The 15422-nt window shown below is 44.8% G+C and overlaps 1 protein-coding gene across 1 annotated transcript; it reads left to right on the forward strand.

Moving 5' to 3' along the window:
- The first annotated feature begins 96 nt into the window (after positions 1 to 96).
- RAD52 (RAD52 DNA repair protein) lies at positions 97 to 14521 on the forward strand. Its single transcript, XM_014870002.2, has 12 exons — positions 97 to 202; positions 6140 to 6225; positions 7533 to 7634; positions 8215 to 8308; positions 10128 to 10195; positions 10437 to 10555; positions 10642 to 10717; positions 11631 to 11827; positions 12032 to 12168; positions 12755 to 12835; positions 13353 to 13580; positions 13803 to 14521. Exons 2-12 carry the CDS (start codon positions 6142 to 6144, stop codon positions 13859 to 13861), a joined length of 1245 nt encoding a protein of 414 aa, XP_014725488.1. The 5' UTR covers positions 97 to 202; positions 6140 to 6141; the 3' UTR covers positions 13862 to 14521.
- The last annotated feature ends 901 nt before the right edge of the window (positions 14522 to 15422 follow it).

Below are 15422 nucleotides of genomic sequence, written 5' to 3' on the forward strand. Positions count from 1 at the left end.
AGACACGCGCAGGCCCCGCCCCCGGCACGCCCCGCCCCCGGCGCGCGCGCTCGCTGGCCGCGCGGGGCTTCCCTCGGCCCGCCCCGCCCCGCCCCCGGCGTGCGTCACCGCCCGCGCGCGTCCCCAGGGAAGTTTGGCCGCTCTCCGGCGCCGTAGCGGCCGCTCCGGGCGGGAACTGCGAACGGGCCGCGGCAGGGCTCAGGTACGGCGGGCAGGGCGCGGGGGTGGCTGAGAACCGGGCACGGAACCGGGCACGGAACCGGGCACCGAACCGGGCACCGAACCCGATCCTCCCCTGCGAGTGGCTGCTGAGCAGCTCCGCCCGGCGGGCCAGAGGTGTACGCGGGGCCGGTGTTTCCTGAAGGAGCCTCGGCCGGACAGCGATCCATGAAAAATCCTTCCAATTGGATTTGCTATGATTTCAGGGTGTAAGGAGCCAACAGCAGCACTGACTTCCTTAGCCCTTTCTCCCAGGGGACACTAAAGCGAGCGATTATGGCAAATGGGTTAGGTCTGTCAGACTACACAAGGAATGACGCCTATTGACATGTAAATTATCACTGTTTAAATTAGTATCTTCTTGCCATGAATACAGCTCATGTAGTAATTATGTTATATTATTTCACCATATTATATATTGTATATATTATTATATTATTGCATCTTATATTATAATTACAATTTATATTCTAATTCAGACGCCTGGCAGGCTGCTATCCACTGAGGTCTAGATAACCGAACTTCCCTTTCAACTGTAGAAGCAGATTGTCCGCTTTAAATTAATTTCTGTAGAATCATATGGTGCATGCTATAGTATCTAAGCACTTCTGCCCTAAGATATCCCCCCCAAAAAAGAGATAATTTAAACTTAAACTGCTAAGAAGGCAGAAGGATGGAAATAGACATACCCATACCTCAAGTATCCTGCCAATTTCAAGGGTAAATGATTTTCCATTTAACAAATAAGCAAGTGTCAACCTGGTGCAAAACAGAGCTTAAGAGCCTTAGGTTTTTCGTCCCAGCTTAATTAGTGTGTCATCTTAATAGGGTCTTGCTGCCAGAAGTGTCATCTGTGCCTGTGATCATCGTGGGGTTTGTGCTGCACAGTTTGACAGATCTCCCACAGTGCTGAGTTCAGATGATTTCGTTTCCAGGCTGGATTAATTTCGTGCCTGGTAATTGCATTTGGGAAATCTGCAGGCTTTCTGCTCACCACTGGACAGGCTGCTTTTCCCTGCAAGTCCCAAACCATCACTCTTGGGTTAAAAACCCTGCTGTCTTTACCTTGCAAGGACTGAAGTGAGTTGTACATAAATGATGTGGCAATAAATCAGTCTGACAGGCTTTTAGAATGAAGTGCCCATGTAAATAATTTATTATATTTGAGTAATATTCCTGCCTGGTCTGGTCTCCAGAACAAGCTCTTTTCTTTTACTCTGCCTGCATGGGTGTGAGACTCCTTGGAAAGCAAATTGTTCACTTTTGGTTTTGTTACTGTGAGGTGTTATTCTTTCATACCTGGAAAAAAAACTAGTATGAAAGAGTTGTTTCTCTTTTCTTTCTGTTCCACCCCTTGGTCACTGTTTATTGTTATAAGTAATTTTTTAAATAATATCAAAAAGATTATTTGTGCAGGAGTACCAGTCAATCCCTTTAATGAAATATTTTCTCTATGGGTTGTGAGTTAATGCAAAGGAATTAAGTAATAGGAGAAATTAAACAGGATTTATATTCTTGGAAAGCAAAGGTATTTCAAATTTATATTTGTTTGGAATGACCTGTTTCCTAGGATGCTCCCAGTGCATTTTAACTAATGAAACTTTTCTGGACCCTTTGTAAGGCAAAAATGGGCAGTGGACTTTAAAACAGCCAAAATTACACAGCAAAGGGGTAATTGATACATACCACTGCTATTAAAGAAAATGTTTGGAGGCATAACCAGCAAAATTTGAAAAATATGCAGACTAAAACACAACAACACGTACTAAACTAAGCAGTTTGGGCTGGATTTGTAATTATTGGGACAGCAGACCCCTAAACAACTTCCAGCAGTTAGATTGATGTTCAGTGGACTTCTGGCAGCTGTGTAAAGGCTGGCATGACAGGAAACAGCACAATGAGTAAGGAGGTGAGTTTCTTATCCTGTGATCCAAAAATGCAGGAATTGACCAGGTAGGCTTTGTTTCAGATGTTAGATGTATCCAAAAATTCTTAAATAGAAACACACCACCACACATGCACTATTACTCTTCCAAAATTGCATAAAGGTAAGGAAGAAAGAGCTTTACCCTTTGTTCATTAAAAAGGTGGAACCAGAATTAGTGTTTTCTGTTCAGTGCAGGGAGAGTCATGATCCTAGACATGCCAAGAGTAAACCTAGCAGAGCCTGATAAATCAAAGAGTTCAGCTGTGCTTTAGGAGCCACACAGATCCCAGTGGAGTAAGTGGGGCTGCATGGAGGTGTCCACCTGACACGTGCTCTAACTGAGCAGGAATTGTCAGAGTGGTGCTTGTATGCCTTGAAAGAAAATAGATTTAAACTACTGCAGGGAGCTCACATATGCTACCTTATACCTTTTTTTCCCTTGCTACAGAATGTGGCCTGAAAGAGTGAGGGGCATGAAAAAGGCCCCAGAGGCCAGCTGTAGTCTAGAGGAGACACTCAGTCTCCTGAGCTGCCCCTGCATTTCCATGTTTAACCCATCCCTATCTTTTCCTTCCGTTGAAGTTAACAGAACATTACCTTGCTTTTCTCAAGTCATCAAGGTTGTTTACCTAGAGATATCAGAAATCAAAACTGGGGAGTTCTATTGTGTGCAGCTTTTCCACCAGCAATTGCATCAACTCTTTTCCACTCCTTTTAAACTGTGGAGTAGCACAGGCCTCTGTTAGGAACATCTGCTCCATTACACTTGAAAGAGGTACCTCAGCTCTGTGTTAAATCAGCCTTTGCATAACAGGCAAATCTACTTATAAAATAGTTTGGGGTTCCCAGAGGAAAGAAAACTCCACAGAAATATAAAACTTGTAAAGGTTTTTAGATGTTTTGTTAGAATAGTACAAACCTTGGGTTAAGTATGTGGCATTATCTTTAGTGCTTGCTAAATCACTTGTTGCTGCCTGTGTAACTGTTTGCTCTTGCTGGGCTCAGTGGAATTGCATTTATTGAAAGAATGTTGAAGATTTTCACTCAGCAGACCAAAGCCTCTCTGTGAAGGAAGCTTACCAGATATGAGGGTGAGGATGAATGAAAATCCCTCTGGATGTTCACAGCCTGTGCTGAAGTCCTGTCTTAGTTTGTGGGATGCTGTGATGAATTCCTTGGAAAAGCCACGTTCTCTAGCTGAGCTGTGGTGCTTGCACAAAGCACGGTATGCAAACTATTCTGAACTGATGCAAAACTGCCTGCTTCCACCTCACACTGAGGACAGCTGGGAACTGGCACTCCTACCACAGGGCATGGCTCAAAAGCCCATTTTGTCAAGGCAGAGCAGAACTGATGGAAAAGACATGATTTAGGAGCACCATAAATTTGTGGGGAGCGATGGACAATGGGATAGAAAGGCGTGGGAGGATGTTGGAAAACTAGGAGTTGTGTTCACACAATCATGGCAGATGAAGGTGTTGCTGCCATAGCCCCACAGTGGTAAACATACTTGAACAGATTAAATTCAGGATTATCTCTTCTGGAAGATTGGTTTATTTCCTGCACAGGAATTTGTGTACACACACATTTTTCTCAGCAGTGCTCAATTTCACCACCATGCAAATAAATACCTACTTGTAGAGTGCTGTTGAAAATTAGTATTTCATATCCAATTTCCCAAAACAGAGGTTGTTTTTTTTCTAATTATGTACCTAATGTGTTCAAATTTTGAAAGACAAGAGCAAAAGATGGTAGTAGTAAAAGCTGTTAAGTTTCTTTACCTGTTCTAGTTAGTCAAGGCAATGTTTTGGAGCACTGTGCAGCACCTCTAGTCTTGTGTGGACTCTTTCTCAGTGATAAGAAAACTTCCTGAGAATATTACCAGCTAAACTCAAAAGAATTCCCTGAAAATAATAAATAATGGTCGCATTGCCACAGAGATAGTAAATTATAATTTCTAGGTGCCTTTAAACTGATAAACTGCTTGTATCATCCTGCATATTCAAATGCATATTTGAACTTTAATTTTTAGTCTTTCTGGTTTAAAAATAGGGCATTTTTTAACACTGCTGAATGAGTCAGGCAGCCTCATACTACAGCCCTGGCCCCAGAGGGTGTCTGAGGCTCTTGGGCACTCCAGTCAATGGTTTATTATCTACTTCAGCATTAATGTTTCATGTGAGTTAAAACGCTGTGGCGAGAGGGCAGGGCAGTGAGCAAATAATATTCCAGTGAGGAATGGAAGCACCTTGGCTTCCCTGCCTCTGGCACCGAGATAGATTTATAGCTCCATTTGCAGAATTAACTTTTCTCTCTTCCCAGCTCCTACTCTAGTAATTTTTAATATCGAAGTTCTGTCACTCTGAAATGCTCAGACAATTGCTTTGAGACACAGGGCTTGGCTGTGCTGCACTTCCCCAATTGCAAAATCCCCCACACTGCTCTGATGGAGGGTTTGGTTTAAGCAAGGCTCACAGCTGAAGCTGCTCCTGCAGGTAAAGCCTGAAACTAAACTGGCATCCTGTCCACTCAAACTGGACTACACATAATTTTAATAATAACCACTGACAACTAAATTTACACTGATAATGGTGCACACCATATAAAAGCTTGAAGAACTTTGACTAAAACCAGCATTAAGCAATTTTGCCTCAAAATGCCACCCACCTACTTTACATAAATTGGTCATAGTGTTTGTGGGCAAGTGACATTTCGGTCATAGTTTCTTCCCAAGGGCTCACAGTGATTAAGATCTGATTGAGGCAGCTTGGGGGTGTGAGTGGAGGCAACAGTATTGTTGAAATTTAAATTCCCTTGGCCACACACCCTATTTATGTCTCTCTAATTGTCTCCCTCCCTATGCAGTGAACTCTTTGCTGAGCAGAGGAAATAGCCTGTTTAAATCACAGGTGTTTCTCCTGGTAATGTTGCTTTCCATTTGCTCTTTTCTAAAGCCAAATGTATTTACAAATTGCTGCTAACTTCTGATTGAAATGTATTCAAGTGTATGAACACTGTACAATTATACAAGTTTGGGACTGAAGAGGAATAATTCTAGCCAACCAAAATTAAGGAGAATTTTAGCTGCACTTGGCATAATTACCAGTGCTCACACTTGCCAAGGAAACAACTGGTATCCTTTTTCTGAAAATTGTTTGCCAAGTCCTCAGTAAACTTTGGATTTCTTGTTTAGAGACTGGAAAAACAACTTATTTTAAAAAGTGCCACACCTGGAATGCATTAGCAAAGCAGCATAATTTACCAGTCAGTCAGCACTCTATCTGCTGAGGATTTTAGGCTTTCTCAAACTGTTGTGACATCTCCAGCTCTCTTGTATGTCTGATTTTGTCCTGTATTTGTATTGCCTACAAAAGTCTGAGTGCTGGGCTATTAGTTGTGCTCAGCATTGGTGCATATCCAATAAAGGATTATCTCTGTGGGTTATTTGGGAGTGCTGCTGCAGCCCCTGGCACAGCTGGGTCCACAATCTCCCCAGCCCACTGCTCCAGAGCAGGGGGAGTGGCTGTGCAGTGCTGGGAAGTGTTGGATACTGCCTTGGAAAAGGGTGCCATCTGCTGAATTATTGGTACCAGTTCTTACAGTTCTGCCAAGTTCTGTGGTTCTCAGCTCTGCATGGTTTATGTGGTACCCTATAGTACCAGGCAGAATTATTACAATCAAAACAGCAATCTGAAATAAAACTGAGAAGTCAGGGTATAGCTGAGTAAAGTTTTAGAAAGTTGTCCCTACTTTTTATCAAAGTATTAATGGATATTGAAAGTGGTCCAGGAAGACAGTGCTGAAGAATCTGAAAGAGGGAATTATTTTCATTTTTCCTTCCCTGGCATGGTACAGTGCCTTCACATTTACTTAAAAGGAAAAGAAACACATAATTTTTTACCAGTATAGTATTTAGAATAAGCTTTTTGCCATGTCTTCATATAGACTGTCAGTTCTGTTCTCTTCAGTCATTATATTTTCTCTCATCTCTAGGGATGCCTGAGAGCCAGGGGAAGGACAGTGAGAGCAGCAGCAGCAGCAGCTCCAACACTTTGGACTCGGTGGCTTCCTTTGGACAGGTCAGTTCCTTTTGCCTGAGAGGGAAATGCAAACTGCATGCTCACACTACTGCAAATCTGCTCTGCATGTTTATTCCTTTTAAACTTAGGTACAGTAAGGCTGGAATTATGCTACACCCTATTGTACTTTACTTTTTTTCTCCACAATAGTCTTGGCATGCCTCAAGTTATAATCAATTGCTCTGGATTCTTCCCAAAAGGCTTTTAAATCTTGAACCTTAAAAGTGGGTCTCATTTTATTCTCTTATTCCCAGATGGCCTGAGTCATGCTTACATATGTTCTCAGTACAGGTTCAGAAAAGCCAACTACTTTCAGCTATTAAAAAATAATTTCAAAAAGTTGTAAAATAATTTGAAAAAGAAAACTGTATCCGGACTGAACAGAGCTTTTGGTGGTGAATTTTCTTCTTTATGAAGGCATTTCTACATAGTTCTTGAACGTGGCACAAGCTTGTGCATTCTCCCTTTTTCCTTATGCTTTTTTGTTACAGGCTTGCATTCTAGATCAGAAAAAGAGAAAGTTTTTACTCTTAAGTTTAAATAGAACCAAATACAAATTAGAGCAGATTGGCAGGAGTTGGAATTTATATGGCACACAAACACACTAGAAGATTCTGTGTTCTGCTGAGTTGTTAGGGCAGCCAGTACATACATACACAGCATTTATGATTTAAGTGTTCTGTCCCACTTCAGGCCACAACAACACAAGCTTTTTAGTTCTCAAATCCTTAAATGTACATTGAGGCTTTGCTACATTTTGTAAATTGGATTTCTACTAAGACAAACCTACACTTATAACACTTTAGGCTTCCCATGATGCTGGTATTCTCCAATGATAGCAGTGATGTTGGAGGTATCCAAATAAATTGGATAACTCAAGGAATTCCTTTTCTGACTGCATTCCTCAGCTGCTGTCCTCCCTGCCCTGCTGACATATGGCAGTGGAGTACAGTCCATCTTCAGTTTTGTTGGAGTCTTTAAATACACCTTTCTTATTGATCACAGAGATACTATGTTTTGGTTTTGAGCAGTAAAATAGAAATTTACATGTGTGTTTGTGGCTAGGATTATTAATGACAAATAATTGCTGCAGCTCAGGAATTAATACCTGTATCCATCAAGAGTAAGAGGGAAAAAGAACAGTCTAATGCATGTGTGTACCCTGAGGTGTTTCCTTGCCTGTTACATCCCAATTCCAAGAAATGGATGAACATGCACCCGTTGGGAGGACTGGGATAAAGCAGTGCTATTAGGAGAGGAGGGATGAAGCAGGAAGGTGAGATGTGTGTCGCCTTGTTTGTGCCCAGTACCAGTACACAGCCAGCGAGTACCGAGCAATCCAGCACGCCCTGCGACAGAGGCTGGGCCCAGACTACATCAGCAGCCGGCAGGCAGGAGGAGGGCAAAAGGTACGAACAAACATCATGTTTCAACTCGATTTTCCCAGGAAAACTAGGGTTTAAATTGTTACAGTATTCCTTATTTTTCTTTTTAAGGTAACTTCCCTCTTGTTGTTTAATACACAGATATGAATGCAAAGCGAGCATGGCATAAGTTCTGGCTTTTATTGAGCCACAGATCGTCCTTTTGCACTTAAAAAGATAGTTAATTTTTCAGTGCTTCATCCTTTACAAAGGAATATTTATCTACTTGTACAACACTGAGATGTTTTCCCTATTTTTTCCCCAGAATTGGACTATATAAAACATTATATAAGTGTCTGCATTTACTGTCTTTAGTGCCCACTCTGCCTTTTGTTGATTAAGTCCTATTTGGTGTTATATTAATCCCCACCACATTCGCTGGAAGAGAATGCACCTGAAGCTGCACCATCAGCCTTTTATTCACATTATCTGAACCTTGAACTTAGCTGGGTTTCCTCGGTGTAAGATGGGTATGTCTAATATCTGTTAAAAATAAAGTATGCAGAGATGTGTGCACAAGGCTACGTATTTATATATATTTACGTGTATGTGCTCCTCTTCTCAGGTCTGTTACATTGAGGGTCACAAGGTCATCAGTCTGGCCAATGAAATGTTTGGCTTCAATGGCTGGGCTCACTCAGTCACTCAGCAGAATGTTGGTAAGGATCTCTTGGGGGCAAACAAAGTCTTTGCTTCCTCTTGTTCCACTGTGAAGGAAAATTCACTCGGATAAGGGCCAGGGTTTCCATCACAGAACACAATTGGAAGGGACCACCAAGGATCACCAGGTCCAGCTCCTGGCCCTGCACAGGACACCCCAACAATCACACCGTGTGCTCAAACACTCCTTGAGCTCTGGCAGGCTGTGCTGTGCCCTCTGCCCTGGGGAGCTGTTCCAGTGCCCAGCCACCCTCTGGGGGAAAAACCTTTTCCTGATATCCAACCCAAACCTGCCCTGGCACAGCTCCAGGCCATTCCCTCGGGTCCTGTTGCTGTCACCACAGAGCAGAGATCAGTGCCTGCACCCCATCTTCTTCTCTCAGGGAAGCTGTAACTGCAGTGAAGTCTCCCCTCAGTCTCCTCCAGGCTGAACACACCAAGACTTAGCTGCTACAACTTCATCACTTCAAAGTACCTGGGCAGAGGCCAACTTCCAGGTGTCTTAACAGTTAGTAAAAACAAGAGAAATTGAATAATAACGAAGCTTCTGTGTCATGTCAAGACAGACTGGACTAGCATCACCACCAGTCCTTTATTAGAAACTTTTCATGCCTTCTTTCAGTGAACTTCTTTCTGACAACTCTGACTCCTTTCCTCACAGACAGCTCCACACAGCACTGACTCCTTCTCTCCTCTCTGCATGACTGGCTTACCCCAACCTGTCCCTTACCCAGCCTCCTCACCCTGTCTGTCCATAACACAGCATCTTCTCAGGGTGTATCCCTTACCTCCTCACAGCACAGCCAGCAGACTCCATCCCAAACTCCAGCACACTCTCTGTCTCCAGCTCCAAGTGTAACCTGTGGCCAGCTCACCCACTCTTTTATACCACCCATCCTCATTGGGCAGGCAAGGCTGTTTCCACTCCTCAGTGATCAGTACAGCTGTAATTCATTGGGAAAGATTGCCTTCTGCACTATCCTGTCAACCTGTCTTCCCACACTTGTTTTCATTTTAGATCTGTCATAGTCATTATTCTGGGTGGGTTTATGATTATTCTTGAGCTGGTCTAATCAAGTCTCTGATCTCTATGGGTACACTCAGTCAAGAGTAATTACAATTAAACTGTGTAACACCCAGCAGTCCTGGGCCAACTTTCATACTCATCTGTAATTTTTAGACTCCAACCAGTTCATATTCTCAGTTAATATTCCCCTAATCTTTAGGGACCCATCTTCTTCTGCAGACTTCTCTTCTAGCTGATAGTACTGAGGTTTTTACAACAGAAAACTTTGGGAAAACTTTTCAGCTATAACATGGTGTTCAGGTGATCTTAAAGCTTCAGCCTCTTCCATATTGATGATAGCTGAAATAGTATCTGCCAGAGGAGTATTGTCCTTGTTTGCAGATCTGCTGTACTTATGCTGAAGACTGGTTTTTGAAGTAGGTCAAAGCAGCAGCTTAAATTACCTTCTTCCTCTCCCCCACCTTCAGAAATCTTTTCTTAACTCAGGCTGATAGATTCTAGAAATAGAACAACTTACTTCATTGCTTTCCATCTATTCTGCACCACAGTTTTCTTTCCCAACTTTTCAGTCAAGAAAGGACTGACATCCTTCAAACTTCTACATTTTTCAGATAATGCCATAATTAGTCATTCCTTAGAAATTCAGGCATTCTGTCCCTGATAAAACCTTGTGCAAATTAATTGCAAACTGCATACTTCTATTAGATCACAGGAAAGAAATTATTTCATAGACAAAAATTTCTTTTCCGCTATTGTTTTTATAAATTAACACTTAAAATATCTCCTTACAGACTTTGTTGACCTCAACAATGGCAGGTTCTACGTGGGTGTCTGTGCTTTTGTGAAAGTTCAGCTTAAGGTAAGTGGTTTGTTTTTTTTGGTTGGCTCTGACTGTAGCTGAGCAATTGCCTGAAGCTGTGAATGAAAGTCCTTGCATGGGTCAGAGCACAGTCCTCAGGTACTGCTCTGCATTAGGGAGCCTGCTGGTGTCCTAAACATTGACCTTGCTGTGGAACAAACAGCCAAGAGCAAGTAACCAGGCTTGGGAAAGCACAGCACCTGCATGTAAAAATCCCTTTATGTATGAAATTGTACTGCAGGATGGGTCATACCATGAAGATGTGGGATATGGAGTCAGTGAAGGCCTGAAGTCTAAAGCCTTATCCTTAGAAAAGGCAAGAAAGGAGGCAGTAACAGATGGACTGAAGAGAGCACTGAAGTAAGTGAAGATCAGCACTTGCACGTGTTCAGAGGTTCTGTGGGAAGGAAGGGTTTTGAGTCACAGTGAGTGCTCTTGTTTCTCAGGTGCTTTGGGAATGCTCTTGGGAACTGCATCCTGGACAAGGACTACCTGCGAGCCGTGAACAAACTTCCCCGGCAGGTGCAGTACAGGGAATGCAGAGCAGAGAATGCAGAGCTCCCCCTGCTCCTGCACTTCCAGAGCTTACCAGGGGTGCTATCCCTGCCTCACATTCCTCAGGGCTCCTCACACCAATAGCCTTCCTAGCAAACGGCTCACACACACAGAGCAGAGTGTTCCTGAAGTGGCACCTCAGGAGCCACCATGGATCCTGCCAGCTCCTGCTGTGCCCCAGCTGGGGCAGGAGGCTTCTAGGCCTGCCTTGTGGAAGGAGGGAAAAGGAAACCTCCTGCAACTGCTGATCTGTGGGCTTTGATAGCAGAGCTGCCTTCAATCACAGTAGGACTTGCCCAGCTCTGCTAGAGGCCTAGAGCTGCAAGGCAGTCCTGTCAAACGCTGCAGGAGCAGATCCAAAGTGACACCTCACCTTCACCAGGTGAAGATGGCCCAGGTCTCTGGTTTGCCAGGATCATCACCTATTAGAGGCACTGCCACAAACCTATAAGGTGACAGAGCCAAAACGTCCCATCTTTAACAAACTGGAATGGTGCACCTTCCTCAGAACTCAGTAAAGACTGGCCTTGCCCTTTAGCACAAGCAGGAGAATGGACTGGTAAAACAAACTCACTCAGCAGCAGCCTTGTGGGGCTGTGAGAAGCTGTAAAATCCTGCATTGATCACCTACAGCTGTTCTCGTTTGCAGAGCAGTGTGGGGAGACCTCACCATCTGCCCTGCAGCACTGAACACTTAAACCAACACAAAGTCACAGGAATTCAATGATTAACTGACTGAATTACTTGGTACTGAAATAGCATTTCAGGTTTCTAACTTACTGTTCGACTTAGAGCAAACAAAATAGATTTTTAACCTGTGCTTATTTCATTAACTTGATGATGGCAATTTCTGAACCTTTTCTTTCTTCTCCTTTACCAGGTACCCCCTGAGTTAGACCTGGTTAAAGCTAAAATACAGGACTATGAGCCTGAAATAGAGAAAGCAAGATACAGCAGCTATATGGAAAGGCAGAATGGAGCAGGGAGACAGCACTGTGAGGTGACACCTGGCTGTGAGCCTGGCAAGACAGAGGCAGCTGTAGTGACAGCAGATCAGAAACAGCCCAATGCTCCCAGGTGAGACTGCTGTTATAAATTTATTTTTTAAGCTGTATTAGAAGTTACTGGGCCTTTTAAAACACATAGACAGCTCAGTGCCAAAGATGCCATAAAGCACTAGTTCAGTGGATTTTATTTACTGTTACTTCTTAATTAATTTTTTCTTTACAAAATGTAATTGCTGAGGTCCTGTTTAACTGTGTGTTTCTGGGGGGAGGACAGAAGCACAGACTCCCTGGCCATGGAATGTGATGCCACTTACCAGAGGAAACTGCGCCAGAAGCGGCTGCAGCAGCAGTTCCGGGAGCAGATGGAGAAAAAGCAGCAGGCCCCAGGAGTTACTCCCAGCAGCAAACAGGGTGAGAAGTGGCATTCCAAATTGGCACTTCCCACCAGAGCTGCTGGCAGGCACAGGTTACCCACAGTACAGGAGCATCAACACACCTTTGAGGCCAAAGGCAGGAGCATTGTCATATATCCCCCCTGTGTGTTCCAAAAGTGGCAGGAATGTCAGCTCTAAACCTGCATCCTTAAATCTGCAACTTTCCAGCCACCCTGAAGCAGCTGTTGCCAGCACCATCAACCTCCTGCATCCAAGCTGAGGCTGCAGCACCTGGCTGTGGTAGCTGCAGGCAAATACACATTGCCTGAGCTACTGATCCATGTCCCTTGGCTCATGGGGAGGTCTGGGGCCATGGAGTAGCAGGAAATGGAGATGGACAGGCTAAAAACCACGGTAAAGTAGCACAGTTGCTCATCAGATGTTATCAGGTACAGAATGTTGCTTCCCACATTCTGCTTCCAAGCCTTAGCCAGCTGTAGGACACAAGAGGGTACCTGGTGGTAGTACTGGCTGTCATTTCAGACTCGTGCTCTGCTAGGAAGGAGCCAAAGGGTGTTTCTGTATTTCTGGTATTAACCTCTTCTTGTGTTGCCTCCTTGCAGCGACATCCAATCCTGCCGTGGAGCACAGCACTCCAGCAGAAGTGCAACAGGAGCTGGCAATAGAAGAGGAGTTCTTTGCAGGTCAGCCAAAGAGTGATGAGCAATGAAGTGTTAAATCATTGGCATTTAAAACAGGTTAATTCACAATACAGTGTAAGGGTAAAAGCTCTGAAGAATTGGAATAACAGGAGTGTGAGTGATTCTGACCTTAACAATACAAACTTTGCCTGAGTGGCAAGGAGATGATATCCATCACTATGGGGGGTTTCACACTTAGGCTTTTCAGTAGAGTTGTTACACCTATTGGTAAACCCTTCTCCTGAGGTGATTCTGCACAGCACAGAATTTGGGGAGGATTTGGGGTGTGTCTTTTCTCAATATAACCATGGATCTTTGGGTCACACACCGTGGTGCCTCCACCTTGCTTAAGTCCGGAGCACAAGGGGCAGGAGCCTGCTGCACACTGACATAAGAGATGCTTTACAGTTGAACTTTTATAGTGGTCACTGCTTGTAGGAAAAGAATGTGCTGGTCTTGGAGCTCCTGCCATTCCTGTAGTACAGTACTGTGTCATGGATCCCCTTCTCATTCCTTCCAGATGATCCTGAACTTTGGGACATTCCCTTGGAGAGCATGGGTGCCAAAATACCAGAGCCCTCCTCAGCTGCACAGCAGGCACCTGAGATGCCCCATGGCCATCAGCAGATGAGCACTCGCAGCAGGACACCCCGCAGGGGGAACCAGCACAAAGCTTCTGCCAGGCTGGCACAGCTGCAGCCCCCTGCTGCGGCCCCCAGCACCAGCTGTGCCCACCAGCACAGCCCAGGTATGTGACTGAGCTCTGCCTTCACAGGGGCTCTTGGGAGATTGGGAAACTCCAGTGGGAGAAACATTCCTCTCATTTAGGCTGCAGATTCTGGGACAGTGGTCTTGGAGAACTGTTTTTTTCCATCCTACTGTCCTATCAAGGAAGAGTTAGAAAAAGAATTGAGGAACACATTTAGAGGCAGAAAAAAAGTCCATTTCTCACTTTGTTGCTGTGTGGCAGGGTGCAGCCCACTCGGGAGAAGTCAGAGCTTGAAGAAAAGGAGGCTGGAACCTATGTGAGGCACATCGTGGGATCTGTGCCTCTGTCATGGATTACATCACAAGGCTGCAGCTGGCTTTCCGAATTGTGTCACATGGACTCTGCTGTACATTATGGTGAAGCAACAGAGAAGAGTTTCATACAATCAGCAAGAACTTCATGTACTCTTAGGTTATTATGTATTTCTTTTTCTATAACCATGCCATTATTTGTGCTCTGCAGCACGAGCCTTGTGGCCGTATTACAAGTGGCTATTACCTGTAAATTGTAACAGAATGGATTGTTAAAAATGAAATGCAATTCAGAGCTTGTATCTCCCTCAGTGCTGCATTCCAGCACAGAGATTTTCAGTACAATGGGGAGCAGGGGGATCGTGGCCAGGGACAGAAGGAACGAGCTGTGGCCAGGCCGGGAGTGACATGGGCTGTGTCTGAGGTGCAGCCCCGCCCTTTGTCCCGTGTCTGCATGGCCGGGGCAGAGCCCTCGTTCCCGAGCCCGCTCTCATTCCCGAGCCCGTTCCCATTCCCGAGCCTCAGGGCAGGAGTTCGCCGGGGCCGCTGCCAGCCCGAACACGCAGCCTGCTCCAGTCCTTTGGGACATGAATGGGAGCTGCACTGCTGTTTTTAAATAAGTTTTCAACCCCTTTCAATACAGAAATAAACATGAATTTGAAAAACAAACCCCGCTGGGAGCTGTTCGTGCCTCTCTGCCCTGCCAGCCATTCCACCTTCCCTGCTGAGCGGCTCGAAAGCTGAAGGGCAGCACTGCACCTGCACAGCCTCCTTTGCTTTAGGATGGGCAAACAGAAACCTCAAAGGGGCCCGAGGCTACAGCAAAGCCAAAAGCTGGTCGGTCCTTCTAATTAGCAGGTCAAAGGAAGAATTTGTAAGCGGTATTGGAGGAATACTCCCTTCTCCATCTCGAGCAGCTCCGTGCAGGAAAGGGAGGAGTTCTGCTGGGTTGGCCGGTTCTGTTCCGGGCAGCACCACGGCAGGGCTCGGGCTCCTGTGTGTGGCAGGAGTGGTGCCGCCGTCCCCAGGAGGCCACGAGGGAAAGCAAGAAGAATGATGCCACATTTGGAAGTTAGAGGAAAACCAGGAAAATTTACACAAATTCTGGGACTAGACCAGCCCTGACATCAATTTCAAGCCTCAAACGGGACCTTACTCCCATAATTTGCCTCACTGCTCTGTCTAACTGTAAAGACATTTAGAATACTCAGCATTTATTCTTCTTCTACTCTGCCTTCATCACTTAATCAGTCCTTTTCCCTTAAAAGATCCTTTACTATCCAGGACAAAGAACAGAGATTGACTTCAGCACGGAAAGACAGGACAGGCCGTCATTAACGGTAATAGATTACATCTAGAAAACAGTTCCACATTTCCCCGTACTTGTTCCTGGCCAATTCCGTGCTGCCTCAGAAAAGTTCAGGGAAGAAGCACATTCCACACGTTTGAGTCATGCCCTCGCTGTTGAAACCATATACCTGCTAGGAGGGGAGCTAGGAGGAGACCTCCGGAATTACTGAATTCAAACTGCTCCAAACCTTTGCAATGAAAAAAATTCAAAAGTCTGAAA

This window comes from Sturnus vulgaris, chromosome 5 (genome assembly GCF_052056855.1).
Source record: "Sturnus vulgaris isolate bStuVul1 chromosome 5, bStuVul1.hap1, whole genome shotgun sequence".
Lineage (NCBI taxonomy): Eukaryota > Metazoa > Chordata > Aves > Passeriformes > Sturnidae > Sturnus > Sturnus vulgaris.